This window comes from Neomonachus schauinslandi, chromosome 15 (genome assembly GCF_002201575.2).
Source record: "Neomonachus schauinslandi chromosome 15, ASM220157v2, whole genome shotgun sequence".
NCBI classification, from domain to species: Eukaryota; Metazoa; Chordata; class Mammalia; order Carnivora; family Phocidae; genus Neomonachus; species Neomonachus schauinslandi.
The window spans coordinates 37,787,593-37,802,432 of NC_058417.1; the positions used below are offsets into that span (position 1 = coordinate 37,787,593).

Genomic DNA, 14,840 nt, shown 5'->3' on the forward strand with positions numbered 1-14,840 from the left:
ACATACTACTCCCAGAATTCTCCCAGGTTCAGCCTCCTCACCTCATCCCTTCCCCTGAGCCCACTGGCACGGTGCGGTCCCTCCATGAGCACCGCTTGCTCGCCAGGTGTCTGGGTTAAGAGTCTGTCTGTCCATGCCATCTCCCCCAGACCCTCCCATCTGGGGAGGAGGCCTTCTAGAGGTCTCCTTTCGGGAACTGCGTCCTTTGGGAGGTTGTGGAAACCAGGCAAGTATTTGTACTCATTCATCCCTCTTGCTGTCCACCATCTTGGACCACATGGTGCCTGCCTGGATGTGGGGTCCCTCAGCATTCCTAGGCCCCCCATGGTGGGGAAAGAGCGGGGAAGTTTTGCTTGGCCAGAGAGGAGAGGAACTTAGGGAAGTGGGGCCCTAGGGAAGACTGGGGTGGGGGGAGGGAGTCTTTCCTACCATGGAGAGAACTATTCTATTACAGGGGAACCTCCAAATCTGAACGTTCTCAAGCTTGGTTCCTCCCAAACTCTGGGCTAGATCTGAAACACAGAACAAGAAAACCTTGGGCTAGGATTGGAAGTCCCCAGGATGGAAGAAGAACTTTGTCCAAGGCTTCCTTCCCCTTTTCAGCCTCTCAGAATAAACTGAGCCACAACCCAGGGTCTCTGACTTCTCACTATAGCTCCCTCCAACCCCCAATCCACCCCCTCCAAAAAAGTTGCCAGTGTTCCAGGGCCTCAGAATTGGTCCTGGTGGGGGGCGCTTGGGTGGCTCATTCATTAAGCGGCTGCCCTCAGCTCAGGTCATGGTCCCAGGGTCCTGGGATCGAGCCCCACATCGGGCTCCCTGCTCGGCAGGAAGCCTGCTTCTCCCTCTCCCACTCCCCCTGCTTATGTTCCCTCTCTCGCTGTGTCTCTGTCAAATAAATTTTTTAAAAAAATTGGTCTTGGTGGAAAATCTCTGGAAAGCCTGTTCCAGACAAGAGTCCTATTTCCTTTTTTTTTTTTTTTAAGATTTGTTTATTTGACAGAGAGAGACACTGCAGGCTTCTCCCTCTCCCACTCCCCCTGCTTGTGTTCCCTCTCTCGCTGTGATTTTATTTATTTATTTGACAGAGAGAGACACAGCAAGAGAGGGAACACAAGCAGGGGGAGTGGGAGAGGAAGAAGCAGGCTTCCTGCAGAGCAGGGAGCCTGATGCGGGGCTCGATCCCAGGACGCTGGGATCATGACCTGAGCCGAAGGCAGACGCTTAACCGACTGAGCCACCCAGGCGCCCCGAAATAAATAAAATCTTAAAAAAAAAAAAAGATTTTATTTATTTATCCCAAGACCCTGGGATCACAACCTGAACCGAAGGCAGACACTTAACAAATGAGCCACCCAGGCTCCCCTAGAGTCCTATTTCCACTGGGGCATGGTGGTAGAGTGGGTGTGAGAATAAAATCTAAGGAGAGGGAGAGGGCTCTGGCCTGGGGCCTCAGAGCTGCCTCTGAGCAAGAACGTCTGAGTTGGACAGAGCATTGTGGCGAGGTAGCCAGCCCAGGGTGCTGGGCAGAAGGAGCTGAGCAGAGGACTCTGGTTAGGGAGGCTGGGCAGAGGGGCCAGGCAGAAGGGCTGGGTAGGGAGTCTGGGCAGGGATCTGGGGAGAAGGGACTGGGAAGAAAGTGTTGGGCCAGAGGGGGCAAGACAGGAAGAGGGTCAGAGAGACTGGGCAGGGAAAGTCTGGGATGGGGGCTGGGCAGAGGGCCTGAGCCAGAAGGGAATTCCATGGCCCAGAGGGTGTCCCGGGGACCAATGAAAGAAGATGAGAGGCCTCCGGGGTGGGTATGTGGGGCAGCAAAGGAAATGGAAGCCCACCTGCCAGGCCCTCGGCCCCTTGAAATGGGCCCAGAGCAGAGGCATGAAACAGGCTGTGATAGATAAGTAGCAGAAACATTTTCCTGGTGAGACTCAAGAAAACCTTCTGAAACCAACCAAACCAAATCCACTGAAATATCCTCTTCCAGCCACTCCCCTCTTGCCTAGCCCTTTGCCACCAAGTGTTGGTCTAGATCGGGTTTCGTCCAGTCAAATAGAGCCCAGCTCTCAGAGAAGCTGAGCAGAGACTCAGGAGAAGCAGGTGTCTCCAGGGCCCTTTTCTGGGCTCCCGAGTGGCCAAGGCTGCCCACTGTCCAGGGCAGAGTGGGCACACAGCCTGGGGGTGGGGGTGGGGCTTGAGGCCCCGCTGTGCTGAAGGGGTGATCATCAGTGTCCCCCATCAAACAGTGATCAGTGTAAGGCCTAGTGGGTTCCAGGTGGGAATGGAGCGGGGGGGCCCCCCTGAGGCCCCGGGCATGAGGCACTTGGGTCGCAAGCGTGCGCCCACGTGTTCTGGCGTGTGTAAGCTCTGATCTTCTCATATGTGTGCGGGAACCCAAGAGTAGAGTAGAGTTGGGGTCCTTGCAGGCACTGAGTCCAAGGACGGACCCCAGCACAACCTCTTCTCCTCTACAACCCCGTCGTCCGAGGTTTCTGGGGAGGGAGACATCCCTGCTTCCTCTGTTCCTTCAAAGGAGGAGCTCCTCCCGTGTGCCAGGCACCGGCGGCAGAGTCCGAAAAGTCTCGGCCTCATGGGGCTTGCGTTCCGTGGGGAGGACAGGCAATATAAACAAATACATAGATAATTCGGTGCAGGAAGTGATAAGTTCTGTGGAGCAAAACAGTCTATTCCCTCTGTAGCAGTCACAGCCTCCTGAGAAAACAGCCATCTCTCTAGAGCCTTCTCTATACCAAGCTAAATACCCGCAAGCTCCATCAGCCATTCTGGACTCCTCTGGTTTCTAGATAACCACCTAAAAGGGGGCACAGGCCCCTCAGCGTATGGTCAGGCCAAGAAATGCCCCGCACGATCTCTAGAGCCCTAGCCCTTGTTCCCGGGTTTCTGTGGGTTTCCATTGGTTTCCAGTCTGCTTTCCCACCTCCGTCCTTGGCAGCCACTTCACACTCCTGACTCATCTCCAGCCTACAAGCCGTGAGGAGCCCCACATCTTTTCCTCGTGGACTACCACTAAGCCCCATCTCTCCCACCTTATTTTAAACTCAAGGGCCAGGATTTATATTTATCCTGGTAGTTTCATCTGGGGTGAAGCTGACTATCACTCAGCCTGCCAAGGCCGTCTTTTGGATCCCAATCTGACATCTGAACTCTCTTCCAGCTGAGGTAGAAGTCTGATCCTCCTGTCGCTTAGGCAGAGCTGGGCGCAGCCTCTGGGGCAGTCAGAGGGGTCTCCTGCAGGGGGGACCTTGCTCCTTCACGTGGACTCTCCATGTGTGGCTGCCCAGGGGGCCACGACGCTCCTGGGATGGTGGAAGTCGTGTTGTCAAGTATAGCCACGTGGTACCTGAGAAAGCTTCATGTTCTGCTGGTCATTCTAGTAACTGATTTTAAAATTGGTTTGACATATTACAGATCAGAAGTTCCCACACCTAGATGACCATCAGAATCACATGGGAACTTTTATTTTTTTAAAAAAGATTTTATTTATTTGAGAGAGAGCGAAAGCGAGACAGATCACAGAGGGAAGGGAGAAGCAGACTCGCTGCTAAGTGGAGAGCCCGATGCGGGGCTCAATCCCAGGACCCTGAGATCATGACCTGAGCCGAAGGCAGACACTTAACCAACTGACCCACCTAGGTGCCCCAAGTACCACTTCTTTAACTGATGGCCCAACAAAGCTGGGGGGTAGGGAAGGGTGTCCAGGGGCCCCCCTTACTCAGGGTACCTCTCCCCCCTCCCTGGTCTTCCACTCCATCATCCCACCATGGCTCCTTGGTTCTCCAGGATGGAGAAGACAGGGCAGAATGGGAAGTGACTTGGGGCTTTGTTCTCTGAGATTCTACCAGGTTCCATCTCAAAGAGGGATTAGGTAAGACAGTAGGGCCCTGACCTCTGGTACAACTTTTAAGATGGCACCAACAAACCCAGCCATCAAGATAGAGAATATCCTCATGCAATATTTTAAAATAGAAATGAGTGCAAAAAAATCCACGATGAACAAAATATCAAATTGTAAATAAACAGGATTGGTACTAGTGCCAAGCCATGTCAGAGCCCGAGGTAAAAGGAAAAATAAGTCATGGAAACGATGCAGAAGGAGAGAGAGTTCAGAGCATTTATGAGTCTCCCAGCTCCCTCCCTACCAGGCTGCTGGTTGGCTCTGGTTCCTCTTCAGTCCCCACTGCAATGGTTCTTAGATGTAGTCCCTCTTGCTGGTTTGGGTCACCACCCTCCCTGCCAGCTCCAGTGTAGAGAGGTCTTAGCTGCTCCTACTCTTGCTGTTCCCAAAGCACTTTACCATCCTCTGCTGCTTTCCTTCACCCTGCCCACTCCTGGGTAAGCTGTCCCTGCATTAAACTCCCCCACTGGAAAGAAAGACAGAAAGACAGGAAGGAAGGAGAGAAGGGAGGAAGGAAGGAAGGGAGGAAGGGAGGGAGGGCAGAGCAGGAAAAAAAAATTTTAATTTTTAAAATATCCTAAGACAGAAAAGATATTACATCCATGACACAAGAACAGAATGCTTTTTTTTCCTAAGAAAAGAAAAAATCAGGAAACAATACAGAGTTCTTGGAAATTAAAAATATGATAGTAGGAAAAAGATCAGTAACATTAAGAAAATAAGGTTGAGAAAATCTTCCAGAAAATGGACCACCACCACCACCAAGCAAACTATGCAAACAAACAAAGGCGAAAGGCATGGACAACAGAAGAGAGAAGGAAATTCAAGGATCAATCCCTAAGATGGACATCTAATCAAGGGGAATTGTAGGGGAAAAAAAGAATAGGCAGAGAGAAGATTGTCAAAGAAATAAAACAAGAGGACTTTCCAGACTGGTGAATGTAAGTCCTAGGTTGCAATAGTGCATCACATATCCAGCGCGGTGGGAGGGGAAAAAAAGCCAGAGGCAGGGCACATGACTGCGCTTCCAGAATACTGGGATTACACCCCAAATGCTTCCAGAGGTGGGGGGAAAGCCGTAATAAACAAAGAACAAGAGTAAGAAGGACATCAAACCTCTCAACAGTGACTTTGGAAGCCAGAAGATAATGCCTGCAAACTGCTGAAGGAAATTTATTTTTAATCTAGAATTCTATATTCAGCCAGACCATCAATCAAGTGTGAGGATAGAATAAAGGCATTTTCAGGCATGCAAGCTCTCTAAAGAACTTTCCCTCCCGTGTAACCTTTTTCAGGAAGCTAAACAAACAAGGGAGAGAAGCAGAAAAGAGAAGACACAGGGTCCACAGAATAGGGTGCCCAACACAGGAGAGGGGGGGTTCCAACGCCAGGAGAGGGAGGTCACACGATGAAGGTGGCGCAGGCGGTTGGGGCAGCAGCCAGCCCAGGTTGGAGCAGGACAACAGGAGAGAGAGGAGAGAGGTTTGGGGGGGGGGGGGGGGGGATAAAATCAGACAGGTTGGACGACACCAAAAATTCTATTTGAGGTCAGTGGACATATAAGAATACATAACCATGGTAAGTACAGAAAGCTAAGCAAACGGGGGTTAGGGAAAGGATCCAGGAAAACCAAAAATTACACAAGAAAGTAAACAATGATATTACCCTGCTTGGGTTAGTGGCGAGCAATATTTACATGATTATCATGTTATAAAGCAGAGCATATGGATTTAACAAAAATATTGAGAGTAGGATGACACTCGAGGGAGTCTATAAAAGACAGATCTTCATCTACACAACAGGTAGTCAACAGATAATGTCTGAATGAATTAATCAAGAGTCAGCAGCATAAGCAAATTACTTAGAAATATGGTGGTAACCGCCAGGAGAAGCGGCCCCCAATGGTACCTCGGGAGCAAGGGGCGGGCAGATGCGGAGGGGCGGGGCGGGGAGGTGCAGAGGGGCGGGCAGGCGCGGAGGGGCGGGGCGGTCTGCTGTGCTTTGTTCTCCGATCTTAGAACCGTTTGACATTTTTGACTACCTGCATGCACTTCTTTGTTGTAAAAAGATCGTTCTTGAACATAAAATAAAGAAATGTACGCCAAGAAGCACATCCTGTTGTTGCTTCCTCTTGTTTCATAGTTTTTCTGCGTCCTCGGAATTCAATCTCAGCTATAGGCGCCTATACACACAGCCAAGGGGCACGCTCACACTCGTACGGTCACACACATTCATCACACACACGCACAGACAGCGCACGGTGGCAGACACACGGGCAAGCGTACGTAATACACAAAACCCCTCAGGCACCCGTGCAAACAGACGCACACATGGTGATGGATTCACCCACAGACACGCAGTCCCTGCCAGCCTCCTGGAAAGAAAGCCGGCTGGGGGGCAGGGCCAGACATTGCAAGGACAGCGCATCCTCTGGGCCTCGACCCTCCAGGCCTCCCTTCACCACCACCACCACCAACCCCCCACCCCCGCAACTGCCCCCAGGCAGAGGAGGTCTCATCCCTGAGCTTCACCCTAATTGCCTTCTCTGTGCCCTGCCCCCAGGCTAAGCAGCCTGAGCCTCTGCAGCCTTTAACCCTTTGGGGCTACGCCGTCTGTAAATGGTGCAGAAATGGGAAGAGAGAGGGGCCTCGGCTGGTAGCTGGATGTGACTAATAATGCCACCTTCATTCAGCTTTTAGGGGAGGCCTCAGGCAGTGGAAGAGTCCAGGGTCAAGAACCCTGTGCACATGCTGTGCATCCTTGGGTGAGTCACTTCACCTCTCTGGGTGCACAAGGAGGGGGGCAATCTATGAAGCTCTGAGATGTGAAGATTTCATGTCCCGGTCTGGGCCCTGCTTTCATCCCCTCCCCTGGGATCCCTCTCACCATGCTGACATCCAAGGCCAATCCCAAAGGATATGTGATTTGTGCATCTGACAAGTACACATAGGGCACCTGGGGAGCCTCCCAGCACCACTTCCTTCCCCTTCGCCGTTCCTCCAGCACTCACCACCACCATGGTCCTGTTATCCGGCAGTCTGTCAATGGCCAGCATGCCCCCGCCCGGGTCTTGGCTCAGCTGGGTCTTGTCCGACTCCGACACCTGCCCAGGGCTCTCTCGGGCTCTCCGACTCCAGCCCTGTGAGGTCCCCTTGGCAGCCCATGCAGAGCCTCGGCCTGCATCCTGACCTGGGAGAAGGAGACAGAAAGCTGAGTCCCAGCAGTCAGAGTGAAGGTCCAAGGAGGGGACCAGCCCACGTACTGTGCAAAAGCCCCAACCCCACGCCATCCCTGACTGTGGGGACACCCCACGTGCATGAGAGCCCCGTGCCAGCCCCACGGCACACACTCCGCACACAGAACACCTTTAGTCCCTCACCCCGGCCCTCCGCAGTAGATACGATGCTCTCCCTTTTGCAGACAGGAATCAGGGGCTCACAGTGGTTAAAGAATGTCACACCTTGGGTTAGGGATGGAGACAAGTTCCAAACCTCCAAAGGGGTAATTATTCTTGACCTCTGCTGCACGCTGGAATCATTGGCAGAGCTTTAAAAATTCTTCATGTCTGGGTCCCACCCCCGAGATTCTGATATAATTGTTCTGTGGTGTGGCTTGGGCATTAGGAGTCTTAAATGATCCCCAGGGGAGCTTTTGAGAAGCCCTGAAGGGAACTCTATAGACAAGAGTGAGAACCATTGCTCTGGAACACTCCAAACCCGTTCCTTATTTCTCCGTCAGAAATGGCACAAAATCTCACCTTCCAGGTGACTCTGGGGACTAGAAGCTGGAGTAGAGTTCTTTTAGTTCAGGGCTTCTCAACATTAGCACTATCAACACTCTGGACTGGAGAATTCTTTGCTATGGGGGCTGTCCTGAGCGTTGTAGCAAGTCCAGCAGCATCCCGGCCTCTGCCCACTAGATGCCAGTGGCATCTCCTCCCAGATGGTGACGATCGAAGATGTCTCCGTGATGGGGACCACTGTTTAGTCCTATGACTACTTGCAAACCCCTTGGGCAAGTCCCTTTCTCCCTAAAACATGGAGCTTCGCCACCATCAAGGATGGCAAATAGGTTTCATTTCAAAAGTCATCTCCAATCGATTAGTGACAGCCAGGAGCACTCTAATTGAGACAAACTCGGAAGCTCCATCTGTGTGCAGCAGGAAAGATTGTCATGATCAATTAACAATGTCTGCCGGGGACACAGGAGTGGAAAGACACCGCACACCGGCCATTTAGCAGCCATTCCTAGATTCTGTGTTCTCTTCTGTCTCCTCTAGGTCATTAAATGTATTCTAAATGTCACAGAAACCATGCTTTTCCTTTTTGGAAAGATTTGTGCCCCCAAAGATGTGTCTTATATTGTTACTGCAATTATCACCCCTACTATGAATGTGTGTATGGCACACAGATCACCGGAGAGGTGGATCTGGTATTTCCTGTGATATTCATCAATTCCAGGCCCACCCAGCATCGGACGCCCTTCTCCACCTCTGCCTGCCCCACCCCTCCCCAGAGCTCCTGGATATAACCCTCTTTCCCAGAGCACCCGATGGTGTAACTACGTGCCTGTCTCCCTGGTAGACAAGTTCCCCCAGGACAATCCCCATCTTCTGCAAATGTGTATCCTCAGTGTCTAGCAAACAGTAGGTGCTCAATCACTGTTCAATTGAGGACACGATACTGGAGGTAACTCTTGGGAGCCAGCAAGGACAGAGGTTGAGACAAGGCTTGGCCAGCACCAGGCCTGAGGCTGGGGCCAGGACTCTGCTGTGGGGCCCTGGTTTGTCATTAGACATTTTATCCAATTAAGTCATTCTTGGCTGTTGGTGCTTGCTGGACCCTTGCCGGCCCCCCTCTCACTTCTCTGCCCCTAATCGCAACCAGATGCTCGGGAGAAGGTGGGGAGAGGGGGGGTCCCCAGGCCCCTTCCCCAAGTTGCCCAGTGGCTGAGATGCGCCTGCACCCAGAACAGGGAAGGCAGTCTGCCCATGGCTCCAACCCCAAGCCAGGGCTGTCTTGCCCCTCTCGGGTGGGGCCCACAGCTGCCTCTGGAGATAGAACTGTTTGTGCTGGGCTGCTTTGCCCAGCTCCCCAGGTCATCCTGCAAGCAGCCCTCGGGCCTGGGCTAGAGCCAGAACAGGAAAGGAACGTGTGCAGAGCTAATGGAGGAGCTGAACCGGTCTGGAAGGGGATGCTGGAGATCTGCAGACATCACAATCCTGCAACTGAGACAGGAGGGTACTTGCAAAGTGGGGGTCCAAGGCCTGAGAAGAGGGCTGGAAAGGGGGGCCCAACCAGCTGTGAGGTCAGGGAAGGGACACCTGTACCCACAGGCTGTGTGACCTTGGACCCGTCCGTTGACCTCTCTGAGCCTCCATTTCCTCATCACTAACGCGAGGATGACAGTCATACCTACAGCACAGGCTGCCATGAGCATCAAGTGCAAAATTCAAATGAGAAGGCTTTATAATCAGAGAGCTCGGGGCCCAGGTCAGAGGCAAAGAGTCCATGGAGGTAGGCAGTGAAGGGGATGGAGAAGGAAGCGGCCCAGGAATCTGCCCTACCCTGACCTAGCCCCAGTCTGACCCTCTCAACCCCACCCCCACATCTGTCTCCCTACCACTCCGCCCCCTCCCAGTGGGCTAGGACAGGACATCACCCCCTCTGCCTGCGGAAGGAGCCAACACAGCTGGTGACTCGCATGTGTTGACTCAAGGTCCCGCCCTCCTCCCTGCATGCTCACACATTGCCGCCAGCCGGTCCAACCCTCGGCCACACTCCGCTCTACCTTCTGTCCCGCACCGGAGAGCTTCACCGGCTCAGCCCCCATCTCACGCCTCCGTATGTGAATGTAGCTGCCTGTGAGCACCGGCCAGAAGTGCCCAGAGCGCACCCCGGGCATGTATCCACCCGTTCACTCACCCACGGCCCCAAGTCGCCCACCGTCTAGTGGGCCGTCACAGCAGTAATAGGGAGAACAAGAAATGACGGCTAACTTTTCGAGAATGCTTAGGGCTAGCCCTCTTCCAAATGCTTGAAACCCATTAACTCATTTACTCCTCACAGTAACCCCATGGGATGGGTGCTAGGTTTGATCTGTTGTACAAGTTGGGAAACTGAGGCGTGAAGGTGTCAAGGAATCTCCCGAGGTCACGCAACTAGTCCGTGGCAGGATATGTGCACACGGGTGGGCTGACTTCCAGGCTCCCCAGACTTCAGGGTGTGCTCAGGCCACCGCAAGGGCAACAAGAGGGGATTTCCTAAGGTGCAGGGACAGCCCGGGGAAGGACCAGCATAAGGGCTGGGCTCACTGGGGGCCACCTGGGAGTCCTGTCCTGGGAGCCCGTGTCCCCTGGCACGCAGGGGGACAGCCCAGCAGTACTGCCCCAGATCCCCTCCATGGGCCACTGCCCTGCTCTGGCGCAAGAAGCCCTGGGCTGACCGCAGGAGGCCGCGTCATGCCCAGCCCCAGGGCCTGGTCGCGCCGCCCTCATCCCACCCGCCACCCAAGCTTGCCCTTCGGGCCCCACAGCCACCACACAGTCCAGGAGCTCCCGTAGCCTGCACCCTTAATGCCCTCGAGCTAGTCTCCCGCACACCCAGGAAAACTTGATTCCGTCCCTCCCAGGCTTCAAGCTCGCCACAGCCCTCCAGCCGAAGGCCCTTCATGACCGGTGACCCGATCCCTGCTCTCTCCTCCAGCTTCCTGTCTCCCTAAAGCCCTCTCCAGGACCCAGCCCGGCTCTCTCTGGCCACAGGGCCTCACACAAACGGCTTTCCCAGCCAGGACCACTCTGCTCCATAAATGAACCCCTCTGATGAGTTTTTGCTCATCCTTCAAGTCCCATGAGATGGCACCTCTTCCCAAAACGTCCCCCGACATCTGTCCCCCGTCACCCCAAATGCTACCTGCACCGTCCCAGCCCTGATCCCCACATGTAGTTGCTGCCTGTGCATCTGTAGGCTCCAGGCACCTGACTCGGAGCAAATGCTCAGTAAGCACAGATGGAGGAAGGAAGGAAGGAAGGAAGGAAGGAAGGAAGGAAGGAAGGAAGGAAGGAAGTGGGGAGGGAGGGAGGGAGGGGAAGGGAAGGAGGAAAGGAAGGGGGGGGGTCTTCAGAAGCTCTGAGTACTTGAGATCCACAGGCAGAGAACACCCTTCCCCCAGGGCACAGCCTAGAAAGCTCTCGGCCGTGCCACAGCAATAAAAGAGCGCAGGTTTGGAATCATACAGGCTCTCGAGGATGAACCCTGAATCTACTACTTACTGACTGTGACACTGGACAAATTACATAATCTCTCTAAGCCTCAGTTTCCTTATCTGTAAAATGGGGATAACACTTGGTAGGTTGTTTTGAGTCTTTAACAAAATAATATACGCAAAGCACCCAGCGAAGTCCCCCTGCCTTCCCCAGGTTTAACGGGAGGACCGACTTTCCTAGGGGCTTGAGAGAGTCTCCAGACCCTGAGCTGAAATCCTGCATCCTCGTTACAAAGCCCCCAGTTGCATCCTCTTGCTGGGAAACCCACTGAGGTTCCCACTGAGGACCCTCCCCTGGGGAGAGAGGGAGGCACAGGGAATTGGCGGGAAGGGACCACCAAGTAGTCAGAGGAGAAGAGGAGAGGAGAGAGGAGCTTGGCTCTCTGTGAGTTTCTCTCGAAGGGAGGGTCCGGGGTCCGTGACCACCTCCTGATTCACTCACTCATTCAATATACATTCATTGAGGCCCTACTGTGTGCCAGGCACTGCACTGGGTGCTGGGGCGACAGTGAACAGGCGGACACAACCCCTGTGCCCAAGAAGATTCTAGTTGGAAAAGACACATGAATGAATGAATGAATGAATGAATGAATGAATGAATGAAGAATGTGGCAAATAAGAATGTGACATGGTGGTGAGTGCTATCAGGCAGACGAAAGGGTTGGGTTTTATTGTTCACCTGGGCAGAGCCATCAGGGTGGGCCTCTCTGAGGAGGTGGCCCTTGAGCTGACTGAGACCTGGATGAAGAGATGCCAGGACTTGAAGACCAGCATCCCACAGCCTGGATGTGTTGAGGGATGGGGCTAGGGAGAGTGAGAGCAGGTGCGGGGATGGCTGGAGGCTGTCTGACGGCCCCTGGAAGAAGTTCGGATTTTAGTCTTGGTTTGTCTGGAAGTGTCTGGTGGGCAGAATCATGGCTATAGGAGCCCTAGATGCAATCTGGTCCAAACCCCATTTTATAGAAGAGGAAACCCAGGTGCAGAGAAAGGAGGAAGGTGCTAGGGTCGCCAGGGATAGGTGTTGGGCCTGATCTCCTGACTCCCAGACCAAAGACACGCCCTCCAGCTGCCTCTTCTTTCTCTGTTTTAGGCAGCTCCCATTCCCCTTGGGCCAGACCCTGCTGGCCCTGCCGCACCCCATGCATCCTAAGGCCATCTTCCTGTCTGTCCATCCGTCTATCAGCCTCTCGTGGTCTTTCCTCACCTCCCAACTATATCTTTGGGCCATTCATCTTTGTCCTGCTCCCGTTCTCATGACGGATGAAGTTGCAAGGCTCCACCAAACAAAACAACCCATCTAGAGGGAGGGGAGATCTCAGCTCCCTCCTGAGGGCCCCCCAGCCCAGAGAGCTTGGAGTCTTGGAGCTAGATGGCACCCCTTCAAGTCCAGCTCCCCACTGCCCTTTCATCAGATCTGAGGGCTCCACCACTGATCCCAGCCAGGCTTAGCAGCACCCCCCAGAATGCCCTACCCCCCCACATCTCTTCTTCCCAAAAGAGACCCCGGCCCCCACCTCCACACAGGCCCTTCCTCCAATCCAGCCGGGCCTGGTGAAAAGAACCGCTGGACTGGGAGTCAGCAGCTGTCCACCCTGGCTTCCTAGCGCTTCCTGAAGTCCGACCCATCTCTCCTGCCGCAGAGAAAGTCCATTTTTCCAGGCTGAGTCTCTGGCAAAGCCGAGAAGACAAGGTGTCCTCTACTTAGAAATTTGATTCAAGTCTCTGCCTGCCCCTCTCTTTCTGGCCTCCCCACGTGTCTACTACCCCAACTGGACTCTGAGGAGGCAGCCCTCAGCCAGGCCCCAGGCTGGCCACCATCCCCCAGCACAGGCTCGTTATCTCCCAATTCCCCTTCCCCAACCCTTTCCATGGTTCTCCCAACTCAGTCAGAGGTCCAGAGCCCTTCCTCATCGCCCAGTCGCATTCTGAGTTCAGAAGATCTCACCAAGTTTGGGACTGCAGAGGACCTCAAAATCTGACCTGCCCAACCTCTTCCTTTATATATATATATATTTTCAATTACCGGTTACCCACATATATCATAACAGATCTGAAAAGGAAAGACAATCCTTAAAAAGAAGAAAAAAATCTCTCATAATCCCACCACCAAGAGCCAAAGATTTTGCTCACAGCCTCACTTTAGAAGTGGAGAAATAGGCCCAGAGAAGGAAAGTAACTTGCTCAAGGTCACACAGCAAGTGAGATGCTGGGACAAGAAGCCAAGTCTCCGGCCCTTCTCTGTGTGATCTCCCTGAAAACTGGTGCTTCTGTACCACCAGGCTCTTGCCACACCAACTTCCAGGGCTCTCTGCCCGCATTTCCACCATCAGCACCCTTCCCCACCCTCCTTCTCCACAGGGATCCAGGCCCGTCTCATCTACACAGGAGGACTGAGGACCATTAGAGTCAAGAACTCTGTCGCAGATGCTGTGCCTGATGCTGGCACACTCCAGAGACATAGCAGCCTAACTACAGCATCTCCCTGGACAAGCCCGTGCCCCCGCTCCATCCCATTTAAGGGACACCTATGTCCCGGAGGCATAAAGTTCTATCTTCCCAATTCTCTCTGTCAAGAGGCTAGACTGAAAATTACCCACCTCCCCAACCCCAGAGAAGTTCTGGGTGCCTGAGGAGAAAGGAAGGGAATGTGAAATTGCATGCTGAACAATGGTTCTTTTATAATACAAGAGACTCAAGGTAGACCTCAGAAAGGACTTCCAGGGGGAACAGATGATTGTGGAGAACTGGTGTAGGGGAGAGGAGTGTGCAAATAGGAGCCCCCCACCATCCAGAGCCAGAGCAGCTGATGGCCAAAGGCCACCAGGACAGCAAAGCGGGAGACCAGGAGCATCCTGGAGACTGGGGAATGAGGGGGCAGGGGGTGGCTTCTTCCTGAGCCCAGGACTGTTCTCCAGGCTCCAAATAGGGAGAGGAAGACAGTAGGACAGGCTGCTACAGAGCTTCCTCTGGGAGAGATGCTGGGTCTCCACCATCCCCCTGGCTGCTCCCACCCAGCCCCCAAATCTGAAATCTGACTCAGACCCAACCTGGGTCAGCTTGGGGCTGGGGTGGGGCGTGGGGGGCGGGAACAGAAGGAGGTGGCAAAGCTGGGGCAGGAGGCACCCCAGACTCCCCATCTCATCAGAATTCAGCCTCCCTCGGTGTGACCAGGGGTCCCTATGACTCCCCCACTCTCCTCTTTGGGGCCTTATGTAGCCCCCTCTACTGGGTTCCCTCCAGTGTCCTTCCAGGAGGGAAGGAGAGGTGGGGGGCATCAGGGTCTGATGCCTGCACCCTCACTCACACACCCTACGTGTTTAAGAAAGTGGGTCCCTGTCCACCTGCCACAGCCCACAGAGCTCCTGGCCCTCCGCGGACAGTCCCCGCACCAGCCCGACATCACCTGCCGGTGGGTACTTGCCCGCGCCCACGCCCGCCGGCCAGCCCCCTCCCGCCCCCCGGCCCACCCCGACCAACTCCGGCCGGTCCTACCTGCTCCGGGCGGGGGGCTCAGCGCCCGGGCAGCCTCCCTGAGCACCAGCACCAGGAGCCAGAGCTCTGCCCGCATGGTGGGTGCCAGGACCCGCCCCCGGCCCGCTGCGGGCCCCGGCGAGGGGGGGGCCGGGCCCGGGGGGGCGGGGCCCCCGGCCGGGCGCGCCGAGGGGAG

The 14,840-nt window shown here is 54.4% G+C and overlaps 1 protein-coding gene across 1 annotated transcript in view; it reads right to left on the bottom strand.

Annotated features, from left to right (window-relative positions):
- The window catches only part of PLXDC1 (plexin domain containing 1), a 54,899-nt gene extending 40,158 nt beyond the window's left edge, over nucleotides 1-14,741 (bottom strand). The window contains exons 1-2 of the mRNA XM_021704194.1: nucleotides 14,666-14,741; nucleotides 6,921-7,099 (exon numbers count right to left, since the gene is read on the bottom strand). Of these exons, the coding sequence (XP_021559869.1) occupies nucleotides 6,921-7,099; nucleotides 14,666-14,741 (255 nt within the window). The remainder of the gene's footprint in view (nucleotides 1-6,920; nucleotides 7,100-14,665) is intronic.
- Nucleotides 14,742-14,840: the final 99 nt, after the last annotated feature.